This window comes from Geotrypetes seraphini, chromosome 3 (genome assembly GCF_902459505.1).
Source record: "Geotrypetes seraphini chromosome 3, aGeoSer1.1, whole genome shotgun sequence".
Taxonomy (NCBI): domain Eukaryota; kingdom Metazoa; phylum Chordata; class Amphibia; order Gymnophiona; family Dermophiidae; genus Geotrypetes; species Geotrypetes seraphini.
The window spans coordinates 314,879,808-314,905,924 of NC_047086.1; the positions used below are offsets into that span (position 1 = coordinate 314,879,808).

The window sequence follows — 26,117 nt, forward strand, 5'->3', positions numbered from 1 at the left end:
TCGGAACAGCCTGCCACAGAGTCCAATTGAGAAGGTTTTTAAAAACTTCCCAAAGCGGCTGAAAGCCTTTGTTAAAGCTGGGAGTGAACACTGAGCATTCACAGTGACTGAGAAATTCGGACACATTTTTTCTATGTTTCTATTAATTGTCTAAGATAAAAGTAAAGGGATAACAAAGTGCAGAAAGCATCAAACCTACAACAAAAATAGCATAATTGGCCTGAATATCAGGCTCATCAGCCCGCCCGGTGACTGACTATGTCATGCGGCATAACCGGACACTGCCAATTTTCATCAGCTGGTTGGTTAAGGCATGTGGCCTGACAGACCTGCCTAAAAGGCGGATCTATCTTTGGCCATTAACCTTAGCTGGTCAGCTGATGAAAATCAACTTTGCCAGCTAAGTGCAAATCGCTGACCTTCGCCCTTAATATTCAATGCCAGCAATCCCGGCACTGAATATCCAGGATTGCCACCGACCATGGGAGACAGTAAGGTTGCCTCCCATGGTTCAATATCGGGCCCCCTTGTCTTCCAAATGAACTCATGGCAATGTAAAAAAATGAAAACATAAAGCATTCTCAAATGACACTACTGAAAGAATTAAAAGATGTCATAGTCAAATCTAAACATGTCACAAAAACTGCTTGACCAAGAACACCAAAAAAGTTTCAAAGTTTTTAATGAAAACAATCCTTCTATTCTTCCCCCACATATTAAAAATGTACAACCAAAAAATGTTTGTTCTAAATCAGGAATGTTCATTTTGTTTGGGTTTTATTTTCTTATGTTGTCATGGGAGCAATGTCGTTAAGAATGTGTGCTCTTCTGAATAAGAGCTCACTCTTTCAAAACAGTGTGCACTATTTGCAGTGAGGACTTTTTCAGCAGAATATACTACAGGCAGCAAACAAAAAAAGCCCCATCAAATTTAAGGTTTTTCTGCTCATTTTCATTTGTCAATGACATGAAATGATAAATGGTAGGGTTACCATATGCAGTGGCGTACCTAGCATATATGACTCCTGGGGCCCATCATTTTTTGACACCCCCCCATCTGTATGAAAAACATGATTTTTAGTAACAAGCCACATGTCACACATAAGTACCTAGGAAAAGGCAGCATCTTACATACTGCAGTGAGCAGTACAACATCAATACACCCATTGTAAAACTAAACAAGGCAGATTAGTACAGATCAATCCTACACAGTCAATTCTAACAGAAAACCATGTCTTTTCAAACACACAGAAAAACACCTTTGTCTAGTATGTAATCACAAACAAACCCCCCCCCCCTTTTACAAAACTGTAGTGTGGTTTTTAGCCATGGTGGTAACAGCTCAGATGCCACAGCTAAAAAACGCTCTACAGTTTTGTAAATGGGGAGATAGAATAAAAATACATAGACAAAGGTTAAACTGAACCAGCTGGACTCTGCATACAATGCAACACCACAGAAACAGCGATGCATCTCCCCTAAAGCAAAAATAAATAGAATTTTTTTCTACCTTTGTCTTCTCTAGTTTCTGCTTTCCTCATCTTCTTGTCACTCTCTTCCTTTCATCCACTGTCTACCCTCTCTCTGCCCCTTCTATATGGCATCTTCTCTCCTTCTATTCCCCTTCAAGAAACTTTATGCCTCCCCCCTTCCATCGCTCTCTTCACCCTCATTTGTCTGGCATCCATCTTTTTCTCTTCCCTCCTCCAATGGTCTGGCATCTCTCTCCTTTCCTTCCCTCTCCCACACCCCCATGGTCTGACATTTCACTCTCTCCTCTCCCTTCCCCCACTTCCATCAGCATCAGCCCCCTTTCTTTCCATCCAACCCAATTCCATCCAGTATCCTTCTGCCTTATGTTTCCCTCCTTTCCCTGCACACCAGTTCCATCAGCATCAGCCCCCTTTCTTTCCCTCCAACCCAATTCCATCCAGTATCCTCCCCCTTATGTCTCTTTCCCCTTTCCCTGCAATTCCTTCAGCATCTGCCCCTTTCTCTCCCTCCACTACGCTTCCATATCACCCTGACTCCCTTTCTCACCCTTCACCACGCTTCCATACCACCCTGACCTTATTTCTCACCCTTCATCACGCTGCATACAACCCTGACCCCCTTTCTCTCCCTCCACATCGTTCTTTACCACCCTGACCCCATTTCTCACCCTTTACCACGCTTCCATACCACCCTGACCCCATTTCTCACCCTTCACCACGCTGCATACCACCCTGACCCCATTTCTCACCCTTCACCATGCTTCCATACCACCCTGACCCCATTTCTCACCCTTCACCATGCTTCCATACCACCCTGACCCCCTTTTTCTCCTTCCACCACCCTGCTATGCGCCTTCCATCCAAATCAACAAGGTCCCGCGATGACTAATTCTACTGCCTCTGCTCCGGAAGAGGTAAGTGAAGTAGAAGGGGGGCTGGGCCAGCAGACGCAGGGATTTGCGGCTGATGTCCACCCCCCCCCCCCCCCGCCCGCCGATGACACTTACCTCTTCCGGAGCAGATGCAGCAGAAGTAGTCATTGCAGGACCTTGCTGCATTTCAGCGAGGCTGCAAACTCTGCTCTGAAATATGTACAGCAGCCGCGCTGAGGTACCATTTTGAGCAGCATGGGAGCTTCCGGACCCAGCCGGCTGTGCAACTCCTTGAAGCGTGCACCCGGGGCGGACTGCACCCCCCTTGGTTCGCCACTGACCATATGGCTCCAGAAAAAGGAGGTCAGATTGAGCCATCCAAGTTTTGCTTTTATTGTCTCAATCTGTCCTCCTTACTTCCATTGTTTTCACTGGAAGTAAAACCTGGATGGCTCAATCGATCCTCCTTTTTCTGGATTCATATGGGAACCCTAATGAAGGAGATGGGATGGATTCCTTATGAGGAAAGGCAAAAGCAAATAGGGCTCTTCACCTTGGAGAAAAGATGTCTTAGGGGAGAACTGCTGGTTTACTCTTTCCAAAAATACTAGGACTATTGAAACTGCTAAGCAGTAAATTTAAAACGGGTTTGGTTAATTTCCTAAAATGAAAGTCCATAAGCCATTATTAAGATGGACTTGGGGAAATCCACTGCTCGTTTCTAGGATAAGCAGCATAACATCCATTTTACTCTTCTGGGATCATATCAGTACTCATGGAAATAAGTTTTTAAATCTGTTTTATATATGTGGAGGGGCATAATAAAAAAAATGTCTAAGTCCCCTTTTGGCCTAAGGCTCTAGTCTAAATGCTGAAAGTAGCAGCAGGGAAAATGTCCATTCTCAAAAAAAACCGTCCAAAGTGAGGGTTTTTTTGAGAATGGCCTACCTCTACGTTCAGCAGTTTAAACGGCCAGAATCACCACTACATCTAAACATACAACACATTATCAACCAAAAAATAAGTTCCAAACACCCAAAACCAAACCTTTTAGGCGCTTCGGGGGATCGCTATCGCAGCAGGAAAGATAGCCAACCCCTCCTGCCCATGATGACTCCCCACCCTCCGAACCGATAGGGGCAGGAGGGAGCCCAACCCTTCCTGCCCATGATGACCCCCCACCCCCACAAACTGATACGGGCAGGAGGGAGCCCAACCCCTCCTGCCCATGATGACCCTCCCACTCCCACCACCCCACGATGCCCCCACTCCCATCTGCTCACGATGCCCCTCCCCATGACCGCCCCTGAACCCCCGATCGCCCCCTCACCCCGTGACCCCCCCGACCAGCCTGACACCCCCTTACTCACAATCAGATGGCTGGGTGGACGAGTCCCAAACCCGTCCGCGCGGCAGGCCTGCCATCTGCCGAATGGCGGGTCTTAGGACTGATTGGGCCAGGTTCCTAAGGCCCCGCCCACAGGAGGGGCCTTAGACGCCTGGGTCAACTGGAATAGTCTCAGTTTCCTTAGGTCCCTCCTGTGGTGGGGGTTGGGCAAATTGCTGTAGTCGCTGAGCTGATCGTGGCAGCCGCAATCAGTTTAGCGGCTCCTTTTCGGAACTTATACCTGTTTTGACTTGGTCTAAGTCAAAACGTATAAGTTTCGACTAGGTAACCTGTTCAAGGTTTTGAATATACTTGCTGTATGACAAAGTCTAAGTCGGCCCACCTCTCACCCTTTCCCCTCCTCTAAAAATGCCTCTTTTCGCTCTAGGCATTTAGAGGCAGGGGAAAGGCCTAAGCTGGTATAAGATACGTCTAAAACCAGCTTTGATTATCGGTACTTGGACGATCGGGCTTTTTGATTGTCCAATACCTATTTAGGCCCCTTTTTGTTCTTTTAAAATTTTTTATTATGAGTCCCCTATGCTCCCACCTCATTTTGATTACTGGGTTATTTCCATCCCTTTAGTTGTTTTCTTTGTGCCTTCCCTTCATTTGTTTATACACATTTGTTTGTATAAATATTCTGGTTATTGTGGCTTATATGTAATTACTTGACAAAAAACAGACATGAAACTCTACAATCAGAAAATCAAAAGATGCACACACAGAGTAGAGTTTATACAAAACTATTCCCACAACAGGATCACATCAACCTTGACAAATTAGAGAATGACACAAGAATAAATTTTGCCCCGTCCCCGCGGAAACTCATTTTCCCGTCCCGGAGAGTTCTTTTCTTGTACTTGACCCATTCCTGCAGGCTCTGTCCTCATCTGCACAACCCTCAAACACTTTAAAATCATAAGTGTTCGAGGCTTGTGTGGTTAAGGCAGAGCTTACAGGAATGGGGCAGGGACAGCGAAAAAACTTGCAGGGACAGGGCGGGAAAATTGAGTTCCTGCGGGGACGGGGAAAAATTTGTCCCCATGTTATTCTCTACTACAAATCATTCATAAAAGAGGGAAAAAGATCTCAGACAACTACTGTGTCATTTCAAAGCAGCCGAAGCTGATCAGTTAAACAAGACATCACTGTTAATCATAGGTCACAAAAAACCCTCTTATGCATTTATATACTGTGTAATTTAATGTGGTCAAAATAGCAATAATAATATCAAATTACTTAACTTTTAGGTTGGAGAGTTCTGAATCCCTATGGAAGTGGCCTAAGAATCTTAGGCAACTCCCAGCACATCCCAGAATGAACTGGAAGAGAGGCCTAATATTCCAGTTGGCCCAGGCGCCTAAGCCTTAGGCCCCTCCCCGGTACAGCCATGAAGTTGGAGAAGGGCCTGCCGGCCAACTTAAAAAAGGTACTGTGGGGTCCAGGTGGGCTTGGGGGAGGGTGTCGGGGAGCATGCCCTTTGGTGGTGGTGGGGGACCCGCAGGAGGAACTGGGCATCCCTCCTGCCAATGTTCTGGGGGGATGGGGTACTGGAGGTTGGGACTTGGAATCTCTCCTGCCAATGATCTTAGGGGGTGGGTGGGGGGTACCGGCAGGAGGGGCTTGGCATCCCTCCTGCCAGTGGTTGTCTGGGTGAGGTGGCGGCAGGAGGAACTGGGCACTCCTCCTGCCGTTGACATTCGGGGGTGGGGGGTGGCTTTGGGGGTTCCGGCAAGAGGGACTAGGCATCTCTCCTGCTGAGGAATGTCTTAGGGAGTGGCGGCAGGAGGGACTGAGCATCCCACATCTATAAGGTATTGTTCTGGGTGTTTGGGACTTGGCCGAATTTTTGGTCGAGAATGTGGTATAAAAATAGATGTAGTGGCAGTTTGGGCGATTAAACGTTTGGACGTACAAGTAGACGATTTTCGAAAAAAAAGTTGGACGTGCTTTTTGAGAATGGACCTTTTACCGCTGCCAACTTTGGGCGATTAGCACCCTACATCCACATTGGACTTGGATGTTTCTTTCGATTATGCCCCTCCACGTGTGTTTTGTAGAATCCCCTGATGAAGGTATGATTTTATGCTGAAACTTGGATATTCATGGGGATGTTATTTTGTCAAGAATAAATGGATATTGTTTGGTTTTAAGGACATCTCTCTTGATTTCTTTCTGTTTGTTCCCATTCTATAAAGTGCACGTGACCTTAATAGAACAGGGGCTCAGCTTGCAAGTCATGCCTAACTGTGGGCAGGTGGCTTACGACTCGTAAAAGCTGGTGTAATTTCTGCACCTAAAGTTAAGCATGGAGACCATTATTTTGCAACCCTGCGCCTACTTCTTGGACTACCTCTGACCTGTATATGTCCCTCATAGTAGCATGCCCCTTTTTGAGATGCATGTGAGAACTAGGCATGGCTGTCAAATTAAGCACTAAGGTCCATATAAATGGCGCTTTAACTTAGGCATCGATGTGTGTCCTACTGGCACCTACATTAAGAGGCAAATGCTATTTAAGAGTTCTTTTAAAAGTTATTTCAAGGCACCTAAAAAAATGGAATCACAACCCTGGAGGGACTTATTGGTGCATAATGTCACTGTAGGCGTGGTTAACACCGAAAGTGGCTTTAGGCGCCAGTAGGTGCCTATATAGGCACTATTCACATCTAAGGTGGGTACCGGAAATATAGGCCTCAAAAACCCTGGCCTACATTTCTGGCCCCTACCTTTTCCAGAAGCGTCATTATTTTAATGGCGCTGTCGTGTGTTTAACACATGATTGGCAGCCGCTTTTAAGGTGGCCACCAACAATAGTGTCGCTTAGAGAATCCGGCCCAGACTCGATTCCATCTTCAAATTCTGGCAATCAACTCTGGGCGACGCATTTAGAATCCGGGGGTAAGTGCTCCAGCATTAACCACACACGTGCAGTTATGCAAGTGTGCTAGCTGGATAACACTTCCGCAACTACTCTCTACCCACTCTCCATATATGATATACTCCCTCCATAAAAATAAATACAAACAAAATAGCATAGCCAAACAAGAAAACTACCGCAAGACGCTTTAACATGTTCTGTGGGGGGTTTTCAGCATGCTAACTTATGATAGAGCTTAGTGTACCTTAGTAAAACAGTCCCCAAGATTTTATTTGAAAATTCACCAAAATCTAGACTGTCAAATTTGACCAGGTAGATTTAGTGCTGTTGGGTTCTCCTAGTTACATGTAGCTGGCTAATGCTGAAAATCAAGCCTAACTAGTAAAGTGGAGGAAAAAAAAATACTGTTCAACGGGGACATTCTAGGGGCAGTGCAACTTACCTGTACAATTTATACATCTATGCAGCAATATTCAGCCATTAAGGCCCAGATTCTCGAATCAGCGCCGATATCGGCAGTCGCCATAAAAGCGGCTATTGATCACATGTCAATCACGCATTAGTGCCAGTTTCAAAATTGCACCAACATGAAAGATAGGTGCCAGAAATGTAGACTAGAGTTTTCCGGGCCTACATTTCCGGCACCTATCTTTGTGTGAATCATGCCTACGTAGGCGCTTTAGGCCACCTAATGGCACATCTGGCATTGGTCATGCCTACTTTGGCATTTGGCAGCCTAAAGCACCTACATAGGCATGATTCAGGTGCTGATTTTCTAGGCGCTGGTATGCGCCTCAAATCTCAGTTAAAAACGTCATTTGATTGGCGTTTTTAATGGAGGTATGGGCACCTACCAGCATCTAGAAAATCGGTACCACTTTGAGAATCTGGGCCCAAATGTATGTCACATATCTAAGCGGCTTGCACAAATAGATCCAATATGTAGTATTCAACTTATGTTTGAAGTTTGACTTGGATATTCAGTGGCACCAGCTAAAGAGATAAGACCACATGTAAGATTTGAAAGCTTCTAAGCTAGATGTTTCTCAAATTACATATTCTCTACGTAGTTGACTATCAACTTTATATATACTAGGGACCATATTCAGAGCGTGGGAGTTAGCCATGATACTGGCCTCACCTACAGAAAGCTGACCCAGGTTAAGCACAGCTCCTTGTGCTGAATAAAAGCTAATCTCTACTGATGAGTCAGGGGGTGCAAAGAAGAACAAACAGAACCGTGCAAAGAATGCATGGGGGGGGGGGGGGGAGGGAGGAGAAGAGAGAAGAACATGCAAATTATGAACCAGCACTGGACTCTATGATCCATTTCCACTGGTCAAAGAGTACAGCCTGCAGCTACTGGCCTTAATTAAAGGTGAGCAATGGCTAAGTTTCAGGGACGTGCACTTCCCAGCTGGCAGTGTCTTGTGAAATGGTGGCACAAATGGTACATGTTGAACCATGGTTTCCCTATTTGAGCTTTCTGAATATCAAATTTTTAATAAACTTGAATTGAGGGAGGCACACTATGACCAGAGCAGCCTTTCTCAGCTCTGATCCAGCATGATCCCTTTAAACCTGTATCCATGGACACATGAATGGTAGCATAAATATTTAATTGCATGAGATATTGCACATATACCGGTAACTAAATCTGGGAGCTTGGGGCAAAGAAAAATGGGAGAATGTTCTTAGGCCCTGGAAGGAGTAGGCGGAGAGCTAGAGTAGAATGTTCAGTGGGTTGAATATGGATGAGACAAAGGGAAGAAAGCTATATTGTATAGCTCTTTATATATGTCTACATTCACAACTTGTACAAAGATTTTGTCATAGAGATATGGATGCAGCCGTGCTAAAAATATATCTAACTAGCTTTTACAGTTTCTAGTTTGAATCTGGGACTGGACTAATTTATTTCTTCAAAATGGTGACAACTATTTTTATTTTATTTTCCTTTTACAATAACGACATACATAAGAACACAAAAATAGCCATACTGGTTCAGATCAATGGTCTATCTAGCCCGGTGTCTCATTTCCATTGTGGCCAATCCAGGTCACAAGTACCTGGCAGAAACCCAAACATTCTATGCTCCTGATGCCAGGGCAAGTAGTGGCTTTCCCATGTTTATCATACTATAGACTTTTCCTCCAGAAACGTGTCCAAATTTTTTTAAACCTGGCTATACTAACTACTGCTACGTCATTCTCTAGCAATTACAATTAGCATGGTTACATCTGGACCACAGTGATGGATTTTCTTTGGCCTACTATTACTACTACTATTTATAATTTCTAAAGTGCTGAAAGGCGTACAAAGCGCTGTACATTTGCATTTAAATGGTCCCTGCTCAGAAGAGCTCACAATCTAATTTAGACGGTCAAATAGGACTCACAGGAGTTGGGGAGTTTCTCACAGGGAGAATGGTAAGATGGACATAGGTATCTTATGGGTGAGTGGGAGTTAGGAGTTAAAAGCAGCTTTGGAAGACAATCAGAGCGGAAGGTTTGGCAGTTTTGTTTGGAGACAACAGAAGGAATACAGGGAAGAAAAAACGGAGTGAGTAGACATGGCTCTTCTAATTCAGAAAGCTAGGGAAAAGAAATGTGCAGGCCAAAACCAATTTTTTGGGGGGGGTTTGGTTTTCTACATTGTTTATGGGATTTTTCATTGTATTTGGGTTTGTTTTGGGGGCAGTCTTGTCAATAGTACACAATATTGCTCAATGCCATTTCAGATGAATGCACATCCCTACTAAAGAATAGAAAAGAAACTTACTGTTTTTTGAGGCATGTCATTGGACTGACATTGTTGGCTCTAAAGTTGTGTATGATGGATCTCAAGCCTTCTCCCCATTGCTGAAACGCATGAAAAGGCAGACAATGACAAATAAACAAATGAATCAGACTCGTGACTTAACAATTGCTGCACATTTGCATTAGCACAAGAACAAAAGCTTTAATTCTCATGTTGTGTTGCTTCTGTGTAGAGATCACATCCATTAGATGATGCTAAATGTTATCCTTGAAGGGACTGGGTCATGTACTGCTTCAAACTGATGTGCCCTTGCTGATCTATCAAGTCAATTAATTTATAGAAGGAGGCAACGAAAGCAAACAGACAAATATATCAATACAACATAGTTCTTATAGACCTCAGTCATCCAGTATCACCAGTTCTATATTTTTTTACAAACACAACAAGAAGCTAGAACTGTGTCAGGTCAAAAGCGCGCCGGGACAAAGGCGCGTGCAGACAAATGAGCGCAATTCGGAGGTATGTGCCAAAGAAAATGACTGTTTTAAAGGTCTCCGATGGGGGGTGTGGGGGGAGAACCCCCCCACTTTACTTTATACAGATCGCGCCGCGTTGTGGGGGGGTTTGGGGGGTTGTAACCCCCCACACTTTACTGAAAACTTCACTTTTTCCCTAAAAACAGGGAAACAGTTAAGTTTCCAGTATAATGAGGGCCGTGATCTGTATTAAGTAAAGTGGGGGGGTACCCCAACAAAACCCCCCGTCGGAGCCCCTAAAAACACTCTTTTTCTTGGGCACGCACTTCCGTCTTGCGCTCAGTTGTCGGCGCGCGCCTTTGTCTTCTGCAGTTTTGTCTATGAACCAGCTAGAACAATATCAGGAAAAACAGACAAAATTTGATAAAACTAACTACATTAAAAAAAAAATTCTGAAACAAATAAGGTTTTTAATGTCTTCTGAAACTTCATACAGCCTCCACCTAATGAGATAAATGATTCAGCAAATTCCATCTTACATTAAGGGCTAAGGGGAGAATTCATCAATGAGTGCTACTGTTAAGATGGGTTATTTTAGCACAAGATCTCATTGCTCTATGCTTATTTACTGCAAAACACTTTAAATGTATTTTGCAGTAAGCCTTTTCTGCATGTGCTAAGTGCACATTAGTATTTAACACATTTTTAAAAAATTATCTTTATTAGCAATTGCAAAAGGCACATACAACCAAGAGAGAAGCCAATAATAACAGGGTAAAACAGGCCAGTAAATCAACAAGCGTAAAAACATGGCAGCAATGAGACAAAGTACAAGAAGCCCTCGGTTGGATGTCCAACACAATTGACATTTTAAAGAATACGGAACCCCCAACCAAACCCAGTCAAACCTCAAACAACCGGCCTCAAGTCACAATAATCACTCATCAGACGCTCCAGCAGTCATACCCCCCATACAACCAAACGAGTGCACATCTACCCAGGGCAGAAAGGAAGGAACAGCAACCGGAGCTCTCACCACATTTTAGAAGACTTACCACTAATGTTGGTGCCTAGTGCATTCCTCCCACCTGATTGTTAGGCTTCTACTTTTAGGATCCTAATTCCTAAAGCACCAAAATCTTGTCAAAATTAGCCGCCAAGCCTTTAATAAGTGAACCTGTACAAGGATTTGGAAAGATGCGGCAACTTCTTTTACCTTTTAAAAAAAATCTTCAAAAATTTCACTGCAAATGTTCCCCAGTATTGCACATTGTAGATTGTTTTTGCTGCTGGCATTAAACGTTTACTGTATAAAATGATCTGAATCCTGAACTTTTTGCAAAAAGATTTTCACACTGCATGAGCTATTTTCATTAGGTGACACTCTCTGGTAACCCTAGTTAACACAATAAACATTTATCTAGTGCACGCTACTAGATCATACTCTCCGCTTCCTCAAGTTTAGATGTTACCCTCCTTCTGGGACAGCACTCCATGCTTCCAGTATTGAGAAACATTTCTGCATTAATTCACAACGAGTTGAGTGGGAAGTAGATTGCAGCATATGAAGGGAAGCAGTGACAGTGTGATCCATGAAGTGTGGTCAAACAATTTAAGAGACCATTTTAGTAAAGGGTATTAAGTCCTTAATATGCAGTTACAGGGCTGGGCTCAAAGCACTGTGGTGCCCTGAGCCAACATCTGCATTGATGTTCCCTCCCCCACAATCTGGTATGTCTCTCCTCCTCTTCCCCACCCTCACTAGCTGTGATCCCGTATTTCCTCCTCCTGGACCAAGTGAGGCTCAATCTTGCATCTAGATGTTTAAAGGTAGACCAGACTGGGATTTGGGGGTCCTTTCTCACCAGCGCCCTGGACCAGGGTCTTACCTGGTCTATAGATTGAGCCAGCCCCTACACGGTTATGGTGTGAAAACAGGCTACATCAGAAATGTGTCAAAGTGTTTTCCCTGTGTACTGCCTGTTTGCATGTAATAACTAATGCATTAGTGATTTAAAAATATATATTTTTCAGAGAGGATGTGTCATGGGTGGAAAATGGGCATTCCCACATTATCCAGTTAGCGCATTACAATTAGTGCATTCTAAGGGGTAGATTTTATTCATATCACAAAAAATTGTTGATGAAAAATTTGACGCTTAGCACAATTCTATAAACTGCCTCCAGAGTTAGGTGTGGTTTATATAATCATGCGTAGCACCCATCCGCACAACTAACATTTATGTGCAGGCATTTATGAGAATGAAAACCACACCTAAATGTCTATGCCTACGTTGTACAAGGGTCAGGCATATTCTTTAACAATACACCTAACTTTTAGGAATGACCACAACCTGTCCATGCTCCTCCCCTGGCCATGCCCCCTTTTGAGATACCCATACTAGGATTTATGTGCACCACTTTATAGAATATTCTTAGAGAGCTGTGCACATAAATTCTAATTTGTGCCAAATGGTAATTATCAGTGCTGATCGACTTGTTAAACAGTTAAGTTGTGTGTGCAAATCAGCAATGCATACAGATTTGCAGTACTTCCCTTCTCTGATGCTACTGCTTGATGCTGGCCCTCCCTCCTTGCGGCAGCTGGCCTATGAAGCCACATCCTGCTGGGACTGGGCTGTACAGTCAGAGAAGGGAACTGGCTGGGGGGGGGGACACGACATGGACTAAGGCAAGGCGGGTCATGGGCTGGGACAATATAATCTCTTGAGCTGACCCAGTCTAGGCTTTAATAAGTGTTAATACGGGACTGCATTCTAAGCCCAAGTTCAATGTGGCAGTATTTAGGGCTTTTTTATTTTTAGTTTTTTTTGCAGGTCCTGTACTAATCTTTCCATTAGTGTGTGGGACTTGGAAATAAATTAACATAGGAGCAGTTACTGGCTACTGCCTCCTATTTAGGAAGTACTAAGTGCTCTTGTGTTAACTAGGGTTACCAGATTTTATGCACAGGGCAAAAAATGAACATTTAGATCATGGGCTGATTGAGTGGGTTCAGCAAAAAACGTGAATGCATGCCATTGATTGATTTGATGGTACCGAAGCAAGCCAGAAAATACCATCAAGAACATTGACGGTGAGTGTGAATATTCGGAAGGTTAGCTTCAGAAATTTAAGAAGTGCCACAGTGTTAAATATCTCTGGCAAAAAGCTTCTGCTGATTACGACACAGCTGGAAGTTACATTGCTGAATTTGCAAAAATGTATTTATTTATTCAATTTTCTATACCGTTCTCCCAAGGGAGCTCAGAACGGTTTACAAGGATATCTGATGAAACCTTGTTCCTTTCTGCCCATGAAAATCCAGTGACTTTGGTCTGATAAGACCAAAGGGTGGCTGAAAATAGGGGAATATTTGCCAGTGTCTGGAATGCCTGCTATGCACAGTGGGTAGAATGCTGTACAGAGATTCCTACTATGTCACAGAAAGGGCATGGGGCTTCGTAAAACGGTTAAGAATGGGGAACTGCCTCGTGCTAACTAGGGCCCCCTTTTATAAAGCTGCAGTAGAGCGTTTTAGCGCTGGCCGGCGAGGTAATGTTCCAACGCTCATTCAAATCATATGAGCATTGGAGCATTTACCTCACTGGCCAGCGCTAAAATGCTCTACCAAGGCCTGATAAAAGGGACCTAAATCTTTTACTCTGAGTCAGATAGCAAGAAGGATTTCAAACCATAGCACACACAGAATAGGCTAAGCCCCTGGTCCATTTGCCTGCTACTGGACTCATGAGAAAAAGCATAACAAAGCTTCACACTATTTCCTCTAGAATCAGTAATATTTCATTTCATGATGCTTTCTCATTCATAAGCAGGTGAGTGCTAATTCTAGCATTTACATATTAGTATGGGTCTTTACTGCACAGGACACTATAGGTTTCTTTTACTAACATACACTAATGGATTTAATGCATACTAACCATTAGCATAACCTAAATGCTAAGAAGCTCATTTTATACCTATGGGTTTATTAGTGCATCTTATAAAGAGCCCTATGTTTAGTACATCCAAACAGTTGCAAATATTATTGCTTAGGTCCCAAAGATTGTATATTTTTAAGGATAATCTAAAATCATCTATCTATTTTTTAAGCTTATGTTAGATTTGAAAAATCTAACATAGTAATTTTCTTAAATGTCCAATAAAATACAATATGCCAGTTTATACAATTTATTGTCTAATATAAGCCTTGAATATTAAATTTCAATAGAGGGTTATCCAAAAGAAGAAAAATTATATGCATGCTATCTAGTTTCGGGTTTCTGGACGATTATTAAATTGATGCTCATATAAAGGATATTATGTAATGACTAATGAGCTAGTTTAGATATATCAGTATAAACCTGAAACTCAAATTTTTGATTTGCAATAAGAAAAATATCCAGCATAAAGTTATTCACTGACAGCAGCAAATAAAAATATTTGTCTTATGTAAAATCAAAGCAAAACAATACAAATTCTGAGGCCTTTTGTACCTCATTAAAACCAAATAAGACTCTTGTGTAACCTTTCCTACCACCTCACTGTGAGCTTCATTATATTATGTCTGACCCTCATTATACATTTCCATATATGCACCAAGAAATGGAACTGCTTGTATGCTGCTAATGTGATATCAACTCAAAATAATGTCATGAAGCTAAAAATGTTTGTCCACATTTCATGCATCATACACTGTTTCGTTTACATATGCAGCAATTGGCTTAGCAGGGTTTAAAAAGGGTTTGGATAATTTACAAAAAGAAAAATCCATAAGCCATTACTAACACTTGGGAAAATCCATTACTTATTTCTAGGATAAGAAGCATAAAATCTGTTTTACTGTTTCTGGATTTTACCAGGTACTTGTGACCTGAGTTGGCCACTGTTAAAAACAGGATACTGGGCTTGATGGACACTCGGTCTGTCCCAGTATTGCAATTCCTATATTCTTTCCTCCCAGCTCCATAGGAATTCATGACGAGAATATTACATTCTCAAGATGCTATTGTAAAACCCAAAAAAGAGTTATCGGTATTAAAGTAGAGTTTGTTATATCTGCAGCTCTAAAGATCAACATGAACCTAATTAAACCAAAGAGGAACAACTGGAAAGAGGACATTTTTAATTTGATAACTGTGCCCAGAACCATTAAAACCAGGCATCTGTCAGGACTAATAAGAGTATTATAAATACGAGTAGGTGGCATTTAGCCCACACAAAAAGTCTCAATTTAGGATTAACAGGATGAAGCCTAAATATAGCAACTACCTGCAAATGCCCCACAACTTCATCTGCTGCAGGAGGGTTACCATATGGCTTCAGAAAAAGGAGGACAGATTAAGACATCCAGGTTTTACTCCCATTGAAAGCAATGGAAGTAAGGACAGACTGAGACACTGAAAGCAATGGAAGTAAAACCTGGAAGTCTCAATCCTTCTTCATTTTTTTTGGAGCCCTATGGTAACTCTTTAGCAGAACTAGTACACAGCTCATAACAGGGGTCTCAAAGTCCCTCCTCGAGGGCCGGAATCCAGTCGGGTTTTCAGGATTTCCCCAATGAATATGCATGAGATCTATGTGCTACTTTCAATGCATATACATTGGGGAAATCCTGAAAACCCGACTGGATTGCGGCCCTCAAGGAGGGACTTTGAGATCCCTGGCTCATAACAACAATATTCCACATACACAGCACAGACTTCAGTCTCTTAAAAACTACCCTTAGCTTCCAATAGCCAGAATCTTAGAAATAGAGCAGTGTATTGCAAACAGTGTGCCGTGGCACCATAGTGTGCTGCAGTGAGATTCCAGGTGTGCCATGAAAGAGACAAATTGGCCATTGACGGCACCAGCACCTTTCCTCCTCTCTGCCCCTCTGGCAATGGAGGGATTTCCAAAACAGGGTCTCTGAGCATGCACAGGCATTGAGGTGATGATGTCACACACATGCGTATGACAACACCGGTTGACATCCACGCATGCTTTGTAGAGACGGCCCCGAGTTTAGTGTGACTTGAGGACTGCAGAAGTTCAATTAGCATTGGTTGACAGGAAACATGTGCAATACAGGAAGGACAGAAAGCTGTGTGGACTTTATTGAACAGAGCTGAAAGTCTCAATCCACCAGGTTTGAGACTTTCAGTGGTTAAAGCTCCGACCTCAGCACCCTGAGATTGTGGGTTCAAACCCACGCTGCTCCTTGGGCAAGTCACTTAATCCCCCCATTGCCCCAGGTACGTTAGATAGATTGTGAGCCTGCCGGGACAGAGAGGGAAAACTGCTTGAGTACCTGAATAAATGCATGTAAACCGTTCTGAGCTCCCCTGGGAGAACAGTATAGAAAATTGAATAAATAAAATAAAATAAATATTTCCCACAGTTTTCTAGTGAACATTCTAGCACTTTTGGCAATGCTTGGAAGTGGCAGACCTGGTGTTGATGCCAGCTTGCTGTCAGTATCATTAGAGTGACAAACAGCAAGCTGGATGAACTCAAAACCAAATAGAAAGATCTGAGTCTACAAGGCTGTCACTTTAGGTTATGTGGTGTCCTTTTTCTATACAGGCCACAACAACCTGCAGGAACCACACAACTCAAACCAGCTTCCAATTTCTCACCTACACAAACTTTATTATCCTCCAAGCAGAAACAGGAGACCCTTTCAGGGGTTACCAGATGTCCAGGAAAACCCAGACATATTCTCTTTTTAGAGGACTGTCTGGGTACCCAGAGAAATTTCCAAAAACCGGCAATTTGTCCGGGTTTTTGGAGTATCCAAGCTCGGGTCTGCATCTGGAGACCCTCTGCACATGTGTGCATGTTGATGCGATGATGTCATACTCATAGAAACATAGAAAAATGACGGCAGATAAGGGCCATAGCCCACCAAGTCTGCCCACTCCTGGAGATCACACTCCTAATGACCCTTAACTCCACCCTCTTAGGGATCCCACATGGGCATCCCATTTACCCTTAAAATATGGCACGCTGTTGGCCTCGATTACCTGTATCGGAAGCTTGTTCCAATGATCAACCACTCTTTCGGTGAAGAAATACTTTCTGGTGTCACCATGAAATTTCCCACCCCTGAGTTTAAGCGGATGCCCTCTTGTGGCTGAGGGTCTTTGGAGAAGGAAAATATCTTCTTCCACCTCTATACGTCTGGTGATGTATTTAAATGTCTCAATCATGTCTCCCCCTCTCCCTACGTTCCTCGAGAGAGTAGAGCCACAATTTGTTCAGCCTCTCTTCATATGATAGATCCTTGAGCCCCGAGACCATCCTGGTGGCCATCCGCTGAACCGACTCTGCTCTTAGCACATCTTTACGGTAATGTGGCCTCCAGAATTGCACACAGTATTCCAGATGTGGTCTCACCATGGTACTGTATAACGGCATGATGACCTCAGGCTTCCGACTGAAGAAACTTCTGGGATATAACCTAACATTTGTCTTGCCTTAGATGAAGCCTTCTCCACTTGACTGGCAGCTTTCATATCTGCACTGATGATTACTCCCAAATCTCATTCTGTTACAGTCCTAGCTAAGGTCACACCATTTAAGGTGTAAGTTCTGCATGGATTTCTACTGCCGAGGTGCATGACCTTGCATTTCTTGGCGTTGAAGCCCAGCTGCCAGGTAGATGACCAACGTTCCAACAAAAACAGGTCATGCGTCATACTATCGAGTAAATCAGAGCCATTCACTATGTTACATAGTTTGGTGTCATCGGCGAATAGTGTTATTTTACCTTGAAGCCCCTGAGTCAGGTCCCTTATGAATAAGTTAAAAAGCAGCGGACTCAAGACTGAGCCCTGCGGTACTCCACTCGTTACTTATGACGTTTTAGAGAGGGTACCGCTAACCGCCACCCTCTGAAGTCTACCACTTAGCCAATCCTTGACCCATGCAGTTAGCATTTCTCCCAATCCCATCGATATCATCTTGCTCAACAGCCTACGGTGAGGGACGCTATCGAAAGCTTTACTGAAGTCTAGGTACACTATGTCTAGGGATTCTCCCAAGTCCAGCTTTCTTGTTACCCAGTCAAAGAAGCTGATGAGATTGGATTGGCAGGACCTACCCTTGGTAAATCCATGTTGACTGGGATCCCATAGATTCTCCTCATTTAGGATCGTGTCTATTTTACGTTTGATTAGTGTTTCCATGAGTTTACACACTATTGATGTTAGACTCACCGGTCTGTAATTTTCAGCCTCCGTTCTGCAACCTTTTTTGTGCAGTGGAACGATGTTAGCCGTTTTCCAGTCCATGGGTACTCTCCCCGTACTGAGGGAGAGATTGAAGAGTACGGATAGCGGTTCCACCAGGACATAACACAACTCCCTGAGTACTCTGTGGTGTAGATTGTCCGGACCCATGGCTTTATTCACTTTGAGTGTTTTCAGTTCGCAGTAGACGTCTCTGTCAACATAGCTATTGTTAGCATTCAGCATTTTCAGTTGGCATAACTAATGTCAGCAAAGGCCTATGGGAAATTATATCAATCTGACTTTGGCATGTGAATGTAGATAGACCCTGAGTGTAGGCAGACTGTTTCATATGGCCCGAAAAGACGGTGTTAAATAGCCCTGATTGAATCATGATTAGCTAAAAGGTGTTAATGTGTTAATGTCTGATTAAGAGGGTGCTTAGGACAATGGGTTCAGGTGCACAGATAACTAAAGTTAATCAGAAACTATTATCAGAGGCATACTGGAAATTACATTTGACCATAGCCTATTCTTCGGCTGTCTAGCACAAGTTTACTAAGGGGAGATTTAACTTCTATTGAAGCTCAATAGTTTTCTATATTCAGAATAGATTCCAAGCTATAAAAGCCTCTTCTCTGCAACACACATGGAGCTCTCTCTCTCTCTGTCTATCCTTCTCTTTATCTATGGAACACGAAGCTTGGACCATCACCCCATCCCCCTTTTCTCTCTCTCTGCCTTTCTCTGGAACTTCAGGCTTCTATGTCTCTCTTTTCCTCTGAACTCTGTAAGGCAGGGAAACTGCGTTGCTCTCTCATTAATTGTAATGCTTAATTGTAATGCTTATAAATATTGCTTTTCTGTAAGCCTATTTCTATAATATATTCTTTATGCAATCACCTCTGGCTGTGCCTTTTTGATTCTACTTCCTGGTGAATCTTCAGTGAGGGAACTGAACCTGGGACCTGGCATTTGTAAGGGCGCCTTTCAAGTGACCCCACCAACCATATATTGTGGGGGCAACTAACAATCCTTACAGTCTCTGGGTGTGAACTTGAAATTCCAAACAGGTCTTCCACTCTTTGCTTTGTCTGTAGGTGTGGACCGTGCCCCGGTGCCTCGCTGGTGAAGACCGAGTAGAAGTACTCATTCAGAAGTTCGGTTTTTTCGGAATCCGATTCCATGTACTTCCCATCTTGGTTTTTTAGGCGTACTATCCCGTCTGTGTTTCTTTTCCTGTCGCTAATGTACCTGAAGAAGGCTTTGTCTCCCTTCTTGAGGTTCTTCGCTAAAGTTTCTTCCACTCGAAGTTTGGCCTCCCTGACTGCCATTTTGACCGCTGTGGCCCTGGCTGTATATTTTAATTTGGCTTCCACTTCCTCCATACGTTTGTAGGAAATAAATGCCTTTTTCTTTTCTTTAACGAGGTACGAGATCTCAGCGGTGAACCATTGGGGGTTTATTGTTTCTCTGCCGTTTGTTTACTGATCTAATGTAGAGGTTTGTTACTTCATGTATGGTAGATTTCAGGGTTGACCACATAGCTTCAACATCATCCGTCTCAGCTTGGTTCTGCAGTGCCCGATGAACAAAATCTCCCATGCATTCGAAGTCAGTGCCTCGGAAGTGGAGTACCTTTGTCTTTGTGTTTGATCTAGGGAATCCTTTCCTGAGGTCGAAACGTACCATGTTGTGGTCAGTCATGCGCGCATGTGCGTGATGTCATCGTGTCAACGTCCATACATGCGCAGAGGCTCTCCAGATGTGGTCCCAAACTCAGAGAGGTTCATGTGAGGGCGGAGCTGGGGGAGAAATGGGGCATGGCCAGGTGTCGTCTTTTTTTTTAAAGAGGAAATTTGGCAACTCTAGTTTGCAGCAGCAGTATATTTGTTTCTCCAGGAAGTGCATTATAGATAAATTAAAGGCATGCTTATCTCTGAGAGATATGGAGAGAGTGGCTGTTCTTTTTCTGGTCCAAATAACTATTCTTTTCATCAATTGTGCTGAATATCACCTGGTTTCTGGATTTTTCAGATATTCATGTTACAGAGGCCAAAAAATTGGGTTAGTTGAGCTCACAGTTATTAGGGTTACCAGATGGACGCAGGTCATCAAGCAAGGGCAGAGCCAGTCCTGGTTTTACCTGCATTTGACATAATTTGAGTAAATCTAGAATTGGCCTGACATATCTCTAATGACTCTGAGCCATTTGGAAACCTTAGAGATACTGAGAAGTGTGTGTGTACCCATTATTCCTTAACTCTCTTATCTGCACGATGAAAGAATAACCAAAACTCTTGATTTTTCACTCTGTCAAAAATTACAAAGACTAGGGGACACTCGATGAAGTAACAGGGAAATACTTTTAAAACCAATAAGAGGAAAGTTTTTTTTCCACTCAGAGAATAGTTAAGGTCTGGAACGCATTGCCAGAGGTTATGGTAAGAGCGGATAGCGTAGCTGGTTTTAAGAAAGGTTTGGACAAGTTCCTGGAGGAAAAGTCTATAGTTTGTTCTTGAGAGAGACATGGGGGAGCCAGTGCTTGCCCTGTGTCGGTAGCATGGAATATTGCTACTCTTTGGGTTATGGCCAGGTACTTGTGACCTTGATTGGCTATCGTGTGAACGGGCTACTGGACTTGATGGACCATTGGTCTGACCCAGTAAAGGTATTCTTATGTTCTTATGATTAGAAATAAATAAATCCTTGAGCTTTTAAAATACCACCAGATGTCAGTATAAGCTTAGAAACACTAAGTTAAAATGTACCACAAGTAACAATTCTAGAGTAGCAGGAAAATGCTCCTTTGACAAAGGAGAGTTCCATTGTACAATTGGTTGACACCATAATATAAACAGCATGATGATGAGTGATGCCACCTCACTTACAGTTATAATAGCACTTCTCTATTCTTGAATGCCACTTGTTTGGCATGTGGCTAAATGAAGGACTTCTGTAATTAGGTAGGCAGAGCCAGTGACACTCAATTTGAAAAAAAATGCACTCAAGCATCCCCATGAAACACTGGTTGACTAACTGCTGTTGTCTAGCACAAATTTACTTTAGCTACGCGACTCAAATCCCACAGCACATTAGAGTAAAACCTAAAATAAGAAAATAGATTTTTCAGATATTTTGTTTTAAAAACGCTATCTTTTGCAGATATGCTTTAACAGCTTTGTAAGTGCTTATGGGCTATATGGCCATGTAATACATTAAGGGCTCCTTTTACTAAGGTGCACTAGCGTTTTTAGCACACGCACCTAATTACCATGCGCTAAACCGCGGGGTAGGCTTCTAGAATAACGCCAGCTCAATGCTGGTGTTAAGGTCTAGCGCACGCTATTCCGCGTGTTAAGGCCCTAATGCACCTTAGTAAAGAAGCCCTAACTGCAACAACACACTAACCTCAAAAGATTTATACCATTAGTATGATTTTGTACAGTGGCTAAATTAGTCTGTTACAATCATCTAGCAGTGCTATCAAGTATAAGACTAAGGCTTGGCCTAGTAGTTAGAGTACCAGGATAAGAACCAGAGAAGCCAGGGGTCAAACTCCACTGACCCTGATAAACCTTAGCCATTTTGTCTTCAATTTTATTTATGAATTACTCTTCCACACCTTCCCCCCACCCAAGATTGCTCAGTGCACTGTACATCATTTTAAAACAAACAAAATCAACATAAAACAGTATAGAAGGAAATGCAAACAAGATCCTCATTTGCTCCCACTCAAGAAAAGCAAAATTAGTCAGACTTGCTATAGAAATGGTTATTGCAATTTCTCAAGGCATATTGGAAGAGCCAAAGTCTCAATGCCCCAGCACAAATTATAAGCCCTCTTGGTGGCATGAAACTGTCTATTGTAGCTCAAATGTGGCTTTCCTTAAACATGAGTTTGGAAAGGAATATAATTAAATCTGAAATCCAAATCCTTAGCTATTGAGGTGACTATCTCAAATGAAAACTATCACAGAAAGAATGCAAGAATCCTGGAAATTAATGTACAGAACCAGAGGAGTTATATACTAACATAGTTCTAAGACACATTACTAAAACAAACAAAAGGAGTGGAGAAACATCCAGTTGAGAGAGCTGCGGGCTGAGAACTAATAAACCCACACTCTGTGGTATGGAAGGGTGGTGGAAGGAGTGAAAGGGGCAGATGCTGATGGAATTGGTGTGCAGGGAAAGGGGAGAGATATAAGGGGAAGGATACTGGATGGAATTGGGTTGAAGGGAAAGAAAGAGGGTAGATGCTAATGGAATTGGGGTGCAGGGAAAGGGGGAAGGATACTGGATGGAATAGGGTTGGAGGGAAAGAAAGGGGCAGATGCTGATGGAATTGGGGGGAAGGGAGAGGAGAGAGTGAAATTCCAGACCATGAGGGTGTGGATGTGGGAGAGGGAAGGGAAGAAGAGGAGAGGAGAGAGATGCCAGACCATTGAAGAAGGGAATGGAAGAAGTTGGATTCCAGACCAATGGGAGTGAAGGGAAAGATGGAAGGGGGAGGAATACAGTTTCTGGAAGTGGCACAGAAGGACAGAAGATGAAAGGAAGAGAGTGACAAGAAGATAAGAAGAGCTGAAACCTGACAATTTATTTATTTTTTTTGCTTTAGGGGATATGCATTGCTGTTTCTGTGGTGTTGCATTGTATGCAGGGTCCAGCGTCTTGGTGGTTTTATTTAACCTTTGTCTACGTATTTCTATTTTATCCTCCCTTTTACAAAACTGTAGAGCATTTTTTTTAGCACTGGCTGTGGTTAAAAACCATACAACAGTTTTGTAAAAGGGGGTGGGGGAGGTAGTTTGTGATTACTTATTCCATACTAGGCGAAGGTGTTTCTGTGTTCTGTTTGTATGAAAGACATGGTTTTTTGTTAGCATTGACTAGCCTTGTCTGGCGAAATGCATCAGGCATGGTTCTTGGGAGCACCTTGAATTAACCTGATTTGAATCTCCTTATTTTCTGCCAATCTTCTTTTGTTTCACGTTGGATTCTTTGGTGGTCTGCTTGCCTTGTTGTTTCATTGCAAGTTAACATATATGGAGTGGAACGTATAGAGGAGTTACAGATTTGGTTGTTTATACATACATATGGGTTACAGTTGGTTGATGTAGAGTGAGGCAGTTGAGAGGCATTGTAAACTTGGTTATTAATATAGACTTATATTTCAAATAGTATTACTGCTTTACAAACATTTGAACACTTTCATACATGCATGGAAAGGGTTCAGAGTTAAATTCCTGGGTAAGTAGGTGGGAAGGGAAGGAAGGGTGATTTGTTCAGAGATATTTGGGGGTTGCATAGAAGAAAAACTGTGCACTGGTAAACTAATCTTTGTTTATTTTGAATAATTAAAAAAAAGAAATACAAGTGGAAATAAAGAAGTAAAGAAGAAAACAGATAAATGGGGGTGGGACATGGGCGGGGCAGGGCCAGGGGGGCCCAGTGTACTTGTGTGCCTAGGGGCTCTCGAAGAATTAATCCTGCCCTGGGCTCCGGCTCTTGAGGACCAGAATTGCCTACCCCTAAGTTAAGGGAACTGCATATATGGAACTGCAAAAAACACAGACCTACCTTAGCCAGTTAAGTGCTGAATATCTGCCGCCTGCCTCATATTCCGCCAGTGTTGTTATGCTCACGTTACACCTCTCAAGTCACTTCATTGGCTTTCTGTCCGATTCCTCATACAGTTCAAACTCCTCTTATTAATCTAGAAGTGTATTCACTCTGCAGGTCCTCAGTATCTTTCCTCTCTTGTGTCTCCCTATACTCCTCCCTGGGAACTCAATTCATCGGGTAAATCTCTCTTGTCTGCATCCTTCTCGTCTGCCAACTCCTGACATATAGGGCTCCTTTTACTAAGCTGCGCTTAGTATGCGTTACAATGCCCCGCGCGCTAGACGCTAACGCCTCCATTGGCATTAGTTTTTCCGCGTAGCACGGGGTTTAGCAAGTGCTAATCTTCAGCGCGCGCTAAAAATGCTACCGCAGCTTAGTAAAAGGAGCCCTTAGGGTTGGGGGATGCAGAACCCAAGGTGAGAGGAATTTGGAGTCGAAAGCGGTGGGCTTTTAACTGGGCCTTGAACACTTTGAACTTTATCAGATTTACATCTAGTAATTGGGCGATATATCATGCGTTTATAGGATAAACGTATAAGGAGGGTTAATGACATTTGTCTTTGGTTTTTTATGCTACAGACGGTGATTAACATCAGTCTTCGTCATGCAAAGACATTGTACTAATCATCTAGATAGTTTCTGTTACGTCTGTGATTCATTCACAATTAAAGCACAACGTCGCCCAATTACCGTAGATTTGAAGAAGGTATACAAATTGTACTTTGGCTTTCCACTGGGTGACCAGGATAAGTCTTGTGCTCCACATATCATCTGTAGAAGTTGTTCCAATGGACTTCATGACTGGCTCAATCGATGAAAGGTAACAATGTAATTTACAATCCCGATGACATGGCAGGAACTGCGAGACCATATTAAAGATTGCTACTTTTGCCTTGTGATCACAAGTGGATTCTCAGCTAAAACTAAGCACAAAATTATATATCCTACTCTGTGAATTCTGCTGTTAGGCCTGTTCCTCATGATGTACCTCCACAAGATGGACTTGCTTCTGTGGAACATGATGAGGAATGTGATGATGATGATGCAGCAGCTTGTCACAATCCAGAATTATCTGATCCCGATTGTGTGAATGATGAAGATTCAGAACCAGAGACCTTTAATTAAAGATGAATCAAACTAAGTTAAAACTCATTATGAAGTGTTTGCTTAAAATATTCACCAAATGAAACACAAAGTGCTTTACTTCTTCAGGCCAAATCCAGTGTGATCTCCTTGCAGGTTTAACTTCTTATTAGATAAGTATTCTTCCCCGATTATCTTTTTAAATGACTATTTCACCCCAGTGCTAGGATTATTTGTGATAATGTCTTTCTCTTATCCCCACAAGTACAAGCTAGGACTAGGAACCTGGCTCAGGTAAGTATCTCCTTTTCTCAAACTGAATACTCAGAAATCTAAAAAAAACAGAGTTCCAATGTCTTTTTAAAAGCAAAAAAAATTCAGTGTGCGCAGATAAAAATGAATTAAAAGAAACCCGGTTTCTACAGGCCCTGGTCACTATCTTGTGTTGGAGCTTGGGAGTTGGAATGGCACCTCTGTTGGATCAGGGTCAGGGCTGCAATCAGGAACCCGGCAGAAAGCCAGGAAATCCCAATCAAGGTTTCCTACTGCCTACCTTAAACCAAATTAAATAAATAATCCCTATTTCCCTTTGTGATGAATACTCAGTGTTCCTTCCTCCAGCTGGAACCGTAATGTGTACTTGCTAAATCCCAATCAAATACAATTAAATTGAAGGAAACCCTGCCTATTTCCCAACCCTCCTTTCAGTCCAGCTCTCACATGCAGAGCCACCAGTCAATCGCTCAAGCTTCAATCACAGCCTACGTCTAACCACCACCATGGAATAAATAAAAAAATTAACTAAATGAAAATAGAAGCCCTAGCAGGAGCCCACTTTCCCTCACTATCACCCTGCTCAGACAGACATTCACAGACTTAAGCTTAAATAAATGAAATTATTCCTTTCAGCGCTGCATTTGCAGTTAAAACCCCTCACTCAGAGGAGCTGCGCTGCAGCATTTCAGGATCAAAACCCTGCTCCTTGTTCCAGAGCTGCAGCTCCTTTCTTCAGGAGAAACTGGTTAAATAATTTCCCAGGAATTTTCTTAAAGAAGTATATCTTCTAATAGCCCAAGCCTCAAGATCCAAACTTCTCTTACACAAGTCACACAAACTCACAAGGAAACACGCACATTTTTGCCACACAGTTCTCCCCTCAAACCCAACTCACCCAGCTCTTTTTTCAACCTCAGAACACACACAGGAACTTTCTTTTAGCATTGTAAACCAGCTAGATACATGTCGATGGTCGGTACATTAAAAATAATAAAACTTGAAACTTCTCACATCTCAGTTTGTTTCTGAGGAACCTCACAAT

At 42.8% G+C, this 26,117-nt stretch overlaps 1 protein-coding gene across 5 annotated transcripts in view; it reads right to left on the reverse strand.

Moving 5' to 3' along the window:
* The window catches only part of PLCB4 (phospholipase C beta 4), a 714,891-nt gene that overhangs the window by 216,266 nt on the left and 472,508 nt on the right, over positions 1-26,117 (reverse strand). For all 5 annotated transcript variants that reach the window (XM_033937395.1, XM_033937391.1, XM_033937393.1 and 2 more), the window contains one exon: positions 9,418-9,497. In XM_033937395.1, the coding sequence (XP_033793286.1) occupies positions 9,418-9,497 (80 nt within the window). The remainder of the gene's footprint in view (positions 1-9,417; positions 9,498-26,117) is intronic.